The sequence below is a fragment of the Bufo gargarizans genome, chromosome 4 (genome assembly GCF_014858855.1).
Source record: "Bufo gargarizans isolate SCDJY-AF-19 chromosome 4, ASM1485885v1, whole genome shotgun sequence".
NCBI classification, from domain to species: Eukaryota; Metazoa; Chordata; class Amphibia; order Anura; family Bufonidae; genus Bufo; species Bufo gargarizans.
The window spans coordinates 79,445,220-79,459,408 of NC_058083.1; the positions used below are offsets into that span (position 1 = coordinate 79,445,220).

Consider the following 14,189-nt stretch of genomic DNA (forward strand, 5'->3'; position numbering starts at 1 on the left):
GCCCTTCTAGCTATTTTTCTCTTTTCACTTTTTAGACCATCACTCAATGGATTGTCACAGCTCTCGAATAATGCACGACACGGAAAAGGATGATAATAACAATGATGAATACGATAATTATGATGAACTGGTAGCCAAGTCTTTGTTGAATCTTGGCAAAATAGCCGAGGATGCTGCGTACAGAGCCAGGACAGAATCTGAAATGAACAGCAATACATCTAACAGCTTGGAAGACGACAGTGACAAGAACGAGAACGTGGGACGGAAAATGGAGCTCAGTTTAGACTTGGACAGTGATGTTGTTAGGGAAACAGTGGATTCCCTCAAACTGTTGGCACAAGGACATGGCGTCGTACTTTCTGATAACCTCAATGATAGGAATTACATTGACAATTCCTCCCAGGAAGATACGAGGAATATGAACTATTTGACGTTAGGAAAGCCGATGAATAATGGACATGCCGAGAAAATGGTGGAGGAGAGCGATGAGGAGGTGTGCTTGAGCAGTTTGGAATGCTTACGTAACCAATGTTTTGACCTTGCACGAAAACTTAGTGAAACTAATTCGGATAGAAGTCAGCAACAATGTACGGGTATGAAAATGCCTAGGCTGGATGAAGACTATTGTGATCGAATACCAGACAGGAATTATTCAGACATGATGAACTTAATGAGACTTGAAGAACAGTTGAGCCCCAGATCAAGAACTTTTTCTAGCTGTGCAAAAGAGGATGATTGCATTGAAAGAGATGATGATACTACCTCCATCACCTCAGATAGGTCAGAAGAAGTCTTTGATATGACAAAAGGTAATCTGACACTGCTAGAAAAAGCCATAGCCCTGGAGAGCGAGAGAGCAAAAGCAATGAGGGACAAGATGGCCATGGAAGCTGAAAGGAGAGATTTAATGAGAGCTTGTGATGAACATACCATGAGACACCTCTCAGGGGAGGAAAGAAGGCCAAAGTCCACTGATGGCCATGTCAAAAAGCCATGTTATACAAAAGGTAATGCATATGCATGCTTATTTCTACCTATGTCACTAAGTATTACATGAATGTCTTTTTGTGACCATATTGTGGCTGGAGATCCTAGCCCAACTGTAGGCTTTATGGTTCAAATAAATAGCTATAAAATATAGGTACAAAAATGTATTCATATCATAATGGTGTGCCACCAATCTAAAGATGATCATTAATTCAATGTTTTATTCTTTCATAAAGTTTGACCTAAAAAAAGTATATCCTGTCAAAAACATCATTCCGGTTACAACATTCACCAACCTCCTCAGATGCTTGTTCATAGAGGACAGTATTGCAGTAGTGTTTTTTGTTGGAAACTCTACTTAGCTCATCAGTGTAAAAGTGTTTTATGGTTTGAAATCTATGCCAAAAAGCTGACATAGAACGTTAGTACATGACTCTGTATACGTTCCTGGTTTTGACTTAAAAATACTGATGCAAAATACTGGCAAAAATACTGCAATGCGAAAAGTTGTCTTAGGCTATGTTCACATCTCTTCTAAAGGTAATCCGGTAATTCCTGGCAGAGGAAAAGACTATCGAAGTTGCTGTATCCAACATAGCCAGGTACCGCCAGATCCCCATTGACTATAATGGGATCTGACAGGGATCTGTCGGCTTTCAAACATAAATGCTGGCTTTTGGATGGACAAATACCATTGCCAGTTTATGCTGGAAAGCCATCAGATCCCATAACAGTCAAAGGTAGCTCCGGTGGTTTGATCCTCTGCAGGAAAAGCCTGAGAGTTCCAATGGCTCTATGTTACAGAACTGAAGCCACAACTTTTGGTGTCTCTATATGGCCCCATTATTGGTTCTTCTCCCCTAGAAGCAACGCTTACCATTTGATGGAGCATGCCACACTTTGCATGGTGCGGTATATGTCCACACAAAAGCCAGCATTTATACCGGAAAGCTGTTGAATACAATTATAGTCAATGGGGATCCAGCAGTGTGTGGTGGCATCACGTTATGCCAAATACGGTAACTCCCCTGTCTGCTCCTCTCCAGGAATCAGATTACCTTTAGCAGACATGTGAATGAACCCTAAATTACTGGAGTCTGTACGGCAGCACACAGAGTTTCAATGGCTCTGTTACAGTGCTGAAGCCAGTCCTTTTGGTGTCTCCAAATGGCATCATTATTGGTTATTTTCCCCTAGAAGCAATGCTTTCCATTTGATGGAGCATGGCACAATTTATAAAAGCAACACAAATAAACCTCTGTATGCCTCCAGATACAGAATTATATACTATATGTTATGGACCCATAGACTTCTATAGGTGCATTTTACCACTTTGGACAACTGAAGGTTTGTACAGATCTGTAATACAGCCAAGCGCACAAGTAATGAAAAAAGTAAAATTGAGACTTTTGAGCTGTAGAATTGATCAGACTATTGATTCCGTCTATAATTGCTCTCGAACCTGATATTGATTCAGTAGTAACACAGATCTTACTTTACCTGGACCTCAGTGTCATTCATGACTTGACAAGCTGCCTCATCTTAATACATTTTAGAATGTTTTTTTGCCACAATTAAGAGGTTCATTATGAACACATTTAATCAGGCTGGCTAATGATGGGTGACTGATGAATAATCAGCTTTTTATGATATTTATTGCTAGGAGTTAATAATGAGCTTTGATGTAGTGTGCATCTTCAGAGGAATGAATATGCTCTTCAAGTGTCTTGGTGTGTATGTGAGGCACGTGAATTCAGTGTCTCTAAATCACTTGCAACAATATGCAATTAATTCCACTTAGATTAATTGATGATCCCATTAGCCCCTTTGAAGGAGATATTTTCGGTCTGGAAAAACAAGTGTTATAGTCAGCAATTTAATTATACAGAAAGTTTTTGTTTTTTTCTTCTGCAGAGACCAAGAAGAAACTAGAGCTCTGCTTCCAGGTCTTGATCTTGTATTATCATATTCTACAAGAATGCTGGAAACCTGTGGACTCTGTAGGGAAATTGTATCAAAACTGGAACATCCAATCAGGTTGCACCTTTCATTTTTCAGTCCCTTTGGAAAATGAATTCAGCAACTTGATTGGTTCCCACTTTTCATTTGCACCATACGTTTAATGTGTGGGAAGCTCCCACAAGACCTCTGGACTCCCAAAAGAATTGGCAAATCTCCTGGGATCCACATCTTTCTGAAAGCAGCTCTCCAAGTACTTTAATAGTATGTGTGGTCAGCAATGTTACTTCACCATTGTCGTTTTCCCCACTACTCCACCACCAGAAGTTAGTAAATATGAATATATCTCCACTTTTTAGTTTTAAATAAGAGTTTAGGTTTACAAACTTTTTCAGCATGAAATATTCCGAAGACCAGGTTTCCTATGGTACTGAATGAAATCTTATGAAATATCATTCACACTTTGCATCTGAATGCTGCACATTTTGTTGGCTTCTTGTGTTGTTGCAGAATATCTTAAAGCGGTTGTCTCACTTCAGGGAGTTAATACAAGGCACTTACTAATGTACTGTGATTGTTCAAATTGCCTCCTTTCCTGTCTTGATTCATTTTTCAATCATATTATACACTGCTCGTTTCCATGGTTACGACCACTGTGTAATCTATCAGTGGTGGTCATGCTTGCACACTATACAAAAAAGTACTAGCTTGTGTGTGCAAGCATGGCCCCAGCCACCAGAGAGGCTGATGCTTTTTCCTATATTGTGCAAGCATGACCACCGCTGATGGATTGCAGGGTGGTTGTAACCATGAAAACGAGCAGTGTCTAATGAGATGGAAAAATTAATCCAGGCAGCAAAGTAAGCAATATGGAGAATGACAATACATTAGTAAGTGGCTTGAATTACTTCCTCTACATGATAAATGCCACTTGCTGAAGTGAGAAGAAAATTATGTTCATTTTTTTATTACAGATAAATCTGCTTTGGAAACTTTACTCCATGCTATCCTATGGGGAAAAAACAGTCAACTTAGACATGGTATAAATGTCCCCATATATTTTCTCTGCTGCAGAAATATTATAATGTTGTTTCCTATTATGCAAGATTTACACAGGGTTAAAAATATACTCAGTTTTCCTTGAATCTGTGTTGCTGTAATTTGCAGCAAATTTACCACATGTTACACAATGTTTGAGTCTAACACTTCAGTCTTGAGGCGCCTCTACTCTTTGTACGCCACCCCTTTACTGGAGTAAGATTGCAACAAGTTTTATGACATTCCAAAAAGTTGCAATTGATAAATCTGAGTTTTCAAAAAAGTTTGCATAATGGATGAGCTTTTTTGTACAATCATAACTGTGAAGAAACCGTTATGTTTGGGCTTCCCTAATGTTTTTTTCATGTACATTATTCACTGTTTCAGCTGCACAGCTAAATACATTTCACTAAGAAGCGGTAAATTAAACTGTGTGAAAGACTCTTTAAATCAGCTCAACCGGCTAATCATTCCCCCTTTCTCACATCGCTTTTCAAAACTTGAAACACAAAATATTTCTACATTTTTGCAAAAAAAAAGACCAAAAAAGCCTTAATGCCCTATTTTACTACTTTCTACAGAATTCCGCAATTCAGGGCTTGATAAATTTTCCCATCGATTGCAACATTCTTTGTAATTTCTCTCACAAAAAATAAAAGCAACATAAAACAAAGCAAAAATTGTGCTAAATGCTGTTTGTTCTAGAAACTCATCTGGTCTTGATTAGAGATGAGCAAATCGTTCCGAATCTCCAGTTTTTTAGGCACCAAATCAAACTGTCACCACCAGGCAAGAGGTAATTGGAGTCAGTTGCGACCAAGCAATAATGGCAGTTTGCGGCGGCAAGAGGCAAGAATAAAAGTAGGTACAGTTGCACCTGACGCTGTATCAGACCAAGGGGACGGGGAGAGAAAATAAAACATTTTTAAGATGAAACAAAATGAGATAGAAGCTTTTCATAAAAAAAAATCTGTGTTTTAGAGGACTGGAGGGGGTTATATACCACTTTCCAGGCCAATTGTAGCAACTTTGGTTCAGAACGAATATATTCAGACCCGAACCGAACTTTTAAAAAAATTCTGTGAATCCGAAACTAACAGAATCTTGAAAATTCACTCATCTCTGATCTTGATGCAGTTTTGTTTTTCTTGTTAAAACTTGGACATGAACCCATTTTTTTTTTACCAACTTACCACTCAATTTTGTTTAAAAAAAAACACTCAGTATGAGGTACATTGATAAATGCAAATGACAAATATGTTAGTTTTATGGCATAATTGCATTCTGGTATCAGGACACACATCATATTCATGATGACCAACCACCAACAGCACTTTTTTCTAATATGTGAAAAAAATTTATGAGTGTCTGAAAAGGGCCGGTGGGTGCTCTGAAATCAAACAATGTGCAACGTATCTACAAATGAATTCTGCTACTCATCTGCACAGACAAGCAGTTAAAAAATGTAGCTCTGCGGCTGCCCCAAGTACAGTAAGAGCTGGAATATTAGTTATATGTTCCACAGAGCTTATATAACATTTACTGATAAAAAAAAAAATAGGAATCACCATAAACTACACAAGCAAATTCAACCGCAAAAATAATCAAGGATGCATATTTTTTTAAATTCTGGACACTGGTCAAAAGGCCCTTATTTTAAAGGGGATGCGTCAACTATATTTCTTTTAACTAATTAAAACGAAATCTGGAAACATGCTTCTTTTTTCTATTTTGTATTGTATTTCCAGTGCAGGATTTTGGGGGCAGCCATCTTGCCTGAGCATTCAGAGATGGACTTTACAGCATCCACCTGGAACATAAACACAATAAAGAGATGCTCATTGCCTTTTATTTAAGCATTGTATTCCGAGCATTCACTGTGACCTGTGCAGAGGTCATTTTGAAAGGAGAGGGAGCATACAAGCTGCGCCCATTACCACTGCAAATTATGTGCCCTGTGTTATCTGTCATTGTACTCCTGTCTGTAATGATATGCAGATGAGAATTATTCTCCACAAAACAGGAGGCATCAAAGTATTATTAGGATTGGTGACCAGGGTGAAAATTGCAGGATTTTTTATGAGAAATTAAAAATAGCATCACTAGAATTTTTCATATAATATTTTCCAATGACAAATTCCTTTCAAAGCGGTTAATTTATAGACAATGGCAGGAGTTTCTACTGTCCTAGTCCCCTGCTTACTATATTTACCAATGCGCCAATTTAATGTCCCTCTACTTTAGGAGCTCACAATAAAAGTCTATGTAAATGTGCTTTGTTTTGTGTTTGACAGGTGATTTGAGGTGAGACAAGCTCAGATACAGATAATTGATCACCAGGGAGAGATGTCGGGGCACTGCGCACCGTCATCTTTACAAGGCAGATGATGGGCTGGGAATTAGAATGGAAAAACAATTGTTCTTCCCTGATTTTATCTGTTACTACTCAGTGTCCAGCCATGTCCAGCATAGGCTAGAAGAAAGAATATTCAGTGCTAATAACCCTGGTTGGGGAAACCAATAAACACTACTTACGGACCATTCGGCATCAGAAAGAGCTACTTTTTTATATGGCAGCTGAAGTTGCAGAGTATTGCTGCTTTATGCTAATGTTGAGCGTGAATATTCGAATTGCAAATTTGTTTCTCGAATATCGCAATTTCGAGATTTCGCAAATATTTAGAATATCGTTCTATATATTCGCGAAATCGAATATTTTTTTTTTTTCTTTTAATTGTTATATTTTTTTCTTTCCCACTTCCCTAAAGTTGTTCTTACCTGTCTTTTGGATTCCTGGCTTCCTGTCTGCTCCAGTCAGTGCCCGTTGCCGCTTCTGCCGACTTCCGTGCTCATGGAGCGTCCCCATCACCATGGGAACCTCTCCATATACTAGAATGTACTGTCAAATTTGAGAATTACGTTGAAATCGCAATTCGATTAATTCAAGTTATAATAATCGAATTGCGATTTCAACTTAGCACTGCTATATTCCATATTAGCTAAATTACAATCTATATGGGTATTTTACGAAATTTCATAATATTGCTCTAACTTCGTCTTTTAGAATATTCGTAATATTGCTCTAACTTCATCTTTTAGAATATTCGTAATATTGCGCTAACTTCGTCTTTTAGAATATTTGTAATATTCTAAAAAACGAAGTTAGAGCAATATTAAGAATATACGTAAAAAGTTGAAATCGCGATGCGATTAATATAACTCGAAGTAATCGCATGGAGATTTCAACTTAGCACTGCAATATTCCATATTAGGCTAGAATTTACGATTATGGAATATAGCAGTGTTAAGTTGAAATCGCAATTCGATTATTATAACTTGAATTAATCGGATTGCGATTTCAACTTAACACTGCTATATTCCAAATTCGTTAATTCTAGCCTAATATGGAATATAGCAGTGCTAAGTTGAAATCGCCATGCGATTACTTCAAGTTATATTAATCGCATCGCGATTTCAACTTTTTACGTATATTCTTAATATTGCTCTAACTTCGTCTTTTAGAATATTACGATACGAATATTCTAAAAGACAAAGTTAGCGCAATATTATGAATATTCTAAAAGACGAAGTTAGAGCAATATTACGAATATTCTAAAAGACGAAGTTAGAGCAATATTACAAAATTTCGTAAAATACCCATATAGATTGTAATTTAGCTAATATACTGCTATAGTAATTTTTTTAATAGTGTACATATTTTACAAAACTTAAGTTCAGAAGAGGCAAAAAAGGCCAAAAAAAATTGAGAAAAAAAAAAAGGATTATAGCACTATATTAGCTAAATTACAATCTATATGTGTATTTTACAAAATTTCGTAATATTGCTCTAACTTCGTCTTTTAGAATATTTGTAATATTCTAAAAGACGAAGTTAGAGCAATATTACGAAATTTCGTAAAATACACATATTAGCCTAGTCATAGTCAATTAGTCATAGGAACGTTGCCTTATACTATTAAAGGAAAAATCGCAATACGCGATTAATTAAATCGCATATTATTTGCGATCATTGGAATAATTACGAATATTCTATTTCAACGAATATAACACGAAAATTCAATCGAATATTCGCAAAATATCACAAAATCGAATATGGCACCTCCTGCTCATCACTACTTTATGGCACTGCTGAGTCTTTTGAGCTGCTGCACAGAGATGAGCAAATCAGTTCTCCAAATTTTTCAAAAGTTCTGATTCTAACGAATCCGAATTTTGTCTTAATGGATATGAGAGAGAGAGATAAACGGATAAAGGTGTAGTTAGTGTTATTTTTACAGAAGTTTTTAATATTTTGATTCGAGAGCTTTGCCAAAGTTCGACAAGAAATTAGATTTGTTACAAATTAAATTGTCAGGAATCGCTATACATCAGGTATACCCAGGCCAATCTGCCTAAAAGCAGCATTTTCAAACCTGGCATAAAAACGGATTTCAGACAGAACGTATGTCAGTACAATGACATCCATCCTCTATTGAAGTGTAGGTTAAAAAAAAATGAAACATTTGCTCAGTATGTTGCTATCAATGCTCTAGCTAAATGTCTTGTGAAACAAAGGGAGTGTTAGTGTGCTGGCGATTACTGAGCTTGCAGCCTTAATGCAGTTTTTAAAAATTAAGTTACTTTACCGGAATACCCCTTTAAATGCACATTATTAGACATTTTTATAGTAGTGATGCCTTACTCTGTATTCCTCTAGTTAACCTGGAAGGGGAGGAATGTTTAGGTAGGTTTTATACAGAACTTCCTTGAGCAGTAGATCTTGGTAGGTTTCTTCTCTTTGATGAACACTAATCTTTTATGGATAGCTCGATAGTAATGGTTGAGGTTCTATAACATCATTAGCTTGTAATGTAGACAGTGTTTACAGAGACTCCGATGTCTTTATCAGCAGACGGAATGATGAACGCAATGTACCCTAATAGACCTACAGTATATGTGGATGGATAATAATGGAAGGCAGGGACAGTGACTGCACATAAATTATCTATTGATGGTCGGGTGGTGAAAATCATTTCAGATGCAAGTCATGATGTGTCTTACGTGAGGATCAATAGCAATTTCTTTCTTAAATGCAATTCACTTTTTTCTCTTCCTTGCTGTGAGAACAGAACTGAGTATAATTCAATAATGCAGTTAAATCATCAGTAAAAGAGATGCTGTCTCTATTATGTTCTATGATATGTCCTTCTTTGATTGTTATATTTCCTCAATATCTGATAATTTGCTGATACAATTTTGCTGAATGCATCAAAGAGGTTAACCAATGAAAAGTATGGCCTGTAGTCTGACTGTTGGGACCCTCAGCAGTCCTTAAAACAAGTGTCCCTGAGTCCCCTCTTCACGCATTGGTCCACCACTCCATTAACTTCTGTAGGGCTGATGTAGAAAGTGATCAAGCTGTGGATAGGTGATATATAGCAAATACATTTTTTGGAGTAACCCCTATGCCTAAAATCTTACAACCCCAATTACAAAAAGGTTGGGACACCAACGTGCGAAATATAATTAAAAACAGAATGCAATGATTTGAAAATCATCCAGACAATGGGCAGCTTACATCCAGACAATGTCTCTTTCAGGGAAGACCTTGCATATTTTAGCAAGACAATGCTGAACCACATACTGCATCCATCAAACAGCATAGCTTTTACATAAGAAGAGGTGAAGAAGAGATAAGCTGGTGTGCTGGTGTGCTTGCAGTCCAGATCTTTCACTAACAGAAAACATTTGTCGTGTCATGAAGACCCAGGACTATTTAGCAGCTAGAATCCTACATCAGACAAGAAAGGGACAACATTCCTCTCCCAAAACTCCAAAAATTGGTCTCCTTACTTCCCATACTTTACAGACTGTTGTTAAAAGAAGAGGATTCTACATAATAGTAGACATGGTCCTGTCCCAACTTTTTTGAGATACGTTGTCATCAAGTTATAAATGAGTTAATTTTTTTCATGAAATGGTAAGGCCTCTGTCAGACGGGCGTTGCGGGAAAGGTGCGGGTGCGTTGCGGAAACATGCACGATTTTTCCGCGCGAGTGCAAAACATTGTAATGCGTTTTGCACGCGCGTTAGAAAAATCGGCATGTTTGGTACCCAAACCCGAACTTCTTCACAGAAGTTCGGGCTCGGGATCAGTGTTCTGTAGATTGTATTATTTTCCCTTATAACATGGTTATAAGGGAAAATAATAGCATTCTGAATACAGAATGCATAGTACAATAGCGCTGGAGGGGTTAATTTTTTATTTATTTTTTAACTCACCTGTCATCTCTTCTGTCTTGTGCTTTGCTGATTGCAGGAAAAGGACCTGTGGTGACGTCACTCCGGTCATCACATGGTTCATCACATGATCTTTCATGGATCATGTGATGACCGCAGTGACGTCACCACAGGTCCTTTTCCTGCAATCAGCAAAGCAGAAGACAGAAGAGATGCCGGGCTGCGCGAGCAAGTGGATTAAGGTGAGTTAAATTTATTTATTTATTTTTTTAACCCCTCCAGCGCTATTGTACTATGCATTCTGTATTCAGAATGCTATTATTTTCCCTTATAACCATGTTATAAGGGAAAATAATAAAATGATCGGGTCCCCATTCCGATCGTCTCCTAGCAAACGTGCGTGAAAATCGCACCGCATCCGCACTTGCTTGCGGATGCTTGTGATTTTCACGCAGCCCTATTCACTTCTATGGGGCCTGCGTTGCGTGGAAATCGCACAATATAGAGCATGCTGCTATTTACACGCAACGCAGAAGTGATGCGTGAAAACCAACGCTCATGCGCACGTCCCCATAGAAATGAATGGGTACGGATTAAGTGCGGGTGCAATGCGTTTACCTCACGCATTGCACCCACGTGGAATACTTGCCAGTGTGAAAGGGGCCTAAAACATCTCACTTTCAAAATGTTCTATGATCTATTGTGAATAAAATATGGGCCTATTACAATTTCAAATCATTGCATTCTGTTTTTGTTTACATTTATTTACATTTTACACATAAACCAAATATTTTTTCATGAAAATAATTTAATGGGAACCTGTCATCAACTTTATGCTGCCCATACTAATGGCAGAGTAAAGTAGAGACAAGTGACTTGATTTCAGCGGTCTGTAATTTAAAAGTTAAAAGTAAGTGGTTGCCGAGAACGAACATCACAATCATTGCAGACTGGGACTGGAAAAGAGTCACGGCCACCTGAGAAGAGTCCTGGTTATTCATAAATTCCGGCTCTCCCTGCCCACCTGCTAATGACTGACAGTCTTCTACCTAGTTTTCTCCCATCTCTCTAGGAGAGAACTGCCAATGATCAGCAGATGGGCTGGAGAGCAGGAGATTATGAATAACCAGGACTCTTCACAAGTAGATGAGACTCTTTTCCAGGTCTGGGCTGCAATGATTATGATGCTGGTTCTTGGCAACCACTTACTTTTAGCTCATAAGTGACACATTTAGAGAGGTTCTCCATGGATCTGTCTAGTAAAGTAAGTCAGCCTTATTTCAGTGAAAGGGGATGTGATGTATATCCCAATTCTTCCAATTCTTCTGATGCCTTTTATAAGGGCCTGCAGGCAAAGAGTTCCTTGTTGCATCCTAGGTCTCTGATTAATAAACTCACACACCCTTGTTGAAACACATTTCCATTTATAATTAGAGATGAGTGAATCAATTCAGCATGGATTGAATTCACTACAAATTTCCCAAATCCAAAACTTTTGGGATTCATCCCACACTAATCGCTCAAAATGGCTGCCACAATTTTACAGGTCAGAGGACAGATATATAGGCATCTCCCACCAAAAAGGGGTAATTTTTTAGCTGTTTTAAGAGCTGCAGTGTCAGTGTCACCACCGGCTACCCACCGTTTACCCATAGCTATACTGTATATGCCATTGTCACTTTGACTTTAGTGATGGTCTTAACTAGAGATGAGCGGATTTCTCAAAAATTCGATTCGGCCAGTTTGCCGAATTTTCCGGAAAGATTTGCTTTGATCCAAATTTATTCGCTGCGAATCGTGTTAAAAAACTGCTATTTCCGGGCTGCAGAGGTCCTTTATGTGGGTGTAGAACACTGTGCCTTGCAGTAACACACATAGGGAGTGTGCTGTGGTAGTAAAATAATACTGTGAGTCCGTATGCCATGCAGATGACAGGCGTCACACTTAGAATCACTGCACACTTCACTTATTTGGGCAGTCACGAGGCCAAAATCGACAAAATAACTCAAGTATAAACTCAGCCTTACAGGTCGATGTTAGCCTCAAGAAGAAGCGCATTCCTTTTACACCGTCGACAGCTGATTCCACATAGATGTAAACAGAACCTGTTCTATTAAACGCTTATACAAGTAGAGCCAGGGCCGGCCTTTGGGGTGTGCGGGCTGTGCGGCCGCACAGGGCGCCATAGCAACAGGGGCGCCGGGCGGCCGACAGCCCGCAATGTAATATGGCGGCACTTATGTTTTCCCACGGGGCGGGCGGGCCCCCGCCCCCTCCATCTCCCCCTCCCCTGTATTCAGCAGGGGGCGCACGTTGCGGTTTAAAAAAAAAAAACTTCGGGCGGCTGGCGGCGCCCCTCATTCTGCGCCGCCTGAGTGGCTGAGCCTGCCTGCGCCTGCTGTGTGCTGTTAGTGTAGCGTGGCCGAGCTCTGTTCGATCCGCGGTACAGGAGCTTTTGTTTCCTGTACCCGGCCGGACTGACAGGAAGTGCTCACTTAGTGTGCACTTCCTGTCAGTCCGGCCGGGTACAGGAAACAAATGCTCCTGTACCGCGGATCAAACAGAGCTCGGCCACGCTACACTAGAGGTGGAAATGAGAGTGATGGGGGGGGGGGAGAAATAATGAGAGTGATGGGGGGGGGGGGGGGAGAAATAATGAGAGTGATGGGGGGGGGGGGGGGGAGAAATAATGAGAGTGATGGGGGGGGGGGGAGAAATAATGAGAGTGATGGGGGGGGGGGGGAGAGAAATAATGAGAGTGATGGGGGGGGGGAGAAATAATGAGAGTGATGGGGGGGGGGGGGAGAAATAATGAGAGTGATGGGGGGGGGGGGAGAAATAATGAGAGTGATGGGGGGGGGAGAAATAATGAGAGTGATGGGGGGGGGAGAAATAATGAGAGTGATGGGGGGGGAGAAATAATGAGAGTGATGGGGGGGGGAGAAATAATGAGAGTGATGGGGGGGGGGAGAAATAATGAGAGTGATGGGGGGGGGGAGAAATAATGAGAGTGATGGGGGGGGGGAGAAATAATGAGAGTGATGGGGGGGGGAGAAATAATGAGAGTGATGGGGGGGGAGGAAATAATGAGAGTGATGGGGGGGGGAGAAATAATGAGAGTGATGGGGGGGAGAAATAATGAGAGTGAGGGGGGGGGGGAATAATGAGAGTGAGGGGGCGGGGGATAATAATGAGAGTGATGGGGGGGAGAATAATGAGAGTGATGGGGGGGGGAGAAATAATGAGAGTGATGGGGGGGGGAGAATAATGAGAGTGATGGGGGGGGGAGAAATAATGAGAGTGATGGGGGGGGGGAGAAATAATGAGAGTGATGGGGGGGAGAAATAATGAGAGTGAGGGGGGGGGGGAATAATGAGAGTGAGGGGGGGGGGGAAATAATGAGAGTGAGGGGGCGGGGGATAATAATGAGAGTGATGGGGGGGAGAATAATGAGAGTGATGGGGGGGGGGGGAGAGAAATAATGAGAGTGATGGGGGGGGGGAGAAATAATGAGAGTGATGGGGGGGAGAATAATGAGAGTGATGGGGGGGGGAGAAATAATGAGAGTGATGGGGGGGGGAGAAATAATGAGAGTGATGGGGGGGGGAGAAATAATGAGAGTGATGGGGGGGAGAAATAATGAGAGTGATGGGGGGGAGAATAATGAGAGTGATGGGGGGGGGGAGAATAATGAGAGTGATGTGGGGGGAGAATAATGAGAGTGATGGGGGGAGAATAATGAGAGTAATGGGGGGGGGGGGGGAATAATGAGAGTGACAATGGAGTCCCCAGAGCCAGACTGCAGCCAGAGTCCAGATCATCTTATTGTCCTGGTGGTAAGTAGACAATGCAATATGTTTATTATTTAATTGTTTAGTTATTAATACTACATTGGAAATTAATTTTCTCAGCTGGACACCGGCCGACATGCGCTGGGAGCCTCGCCAGCGGTTAGGGTAGGGAAA

General features: G+C 40.2%; 1 protein-coding gene across 1 annotated transcript in view; it reads left to right on the top strand.

Annotated features, from left to right (window-relative positions):
- The window catches only part of MYT1L (myelin transcription factor 1 like), a 246,292-nt gene that overhangs the window by 113,614 nt on the left and 118,489 nt on the right, over positions 1-14,189 (top strand). Inside the window, exon 6 of the mRNA XM_044290651.1 lies at positions 36-1,007. Within this exon, the coding sequence (XP_044146586.1) occupies positions 36-1,007 (972 nt within the window). The remainder of the gene's footprint in view (positions 1-35; positions 1,008-14,189) is intronic.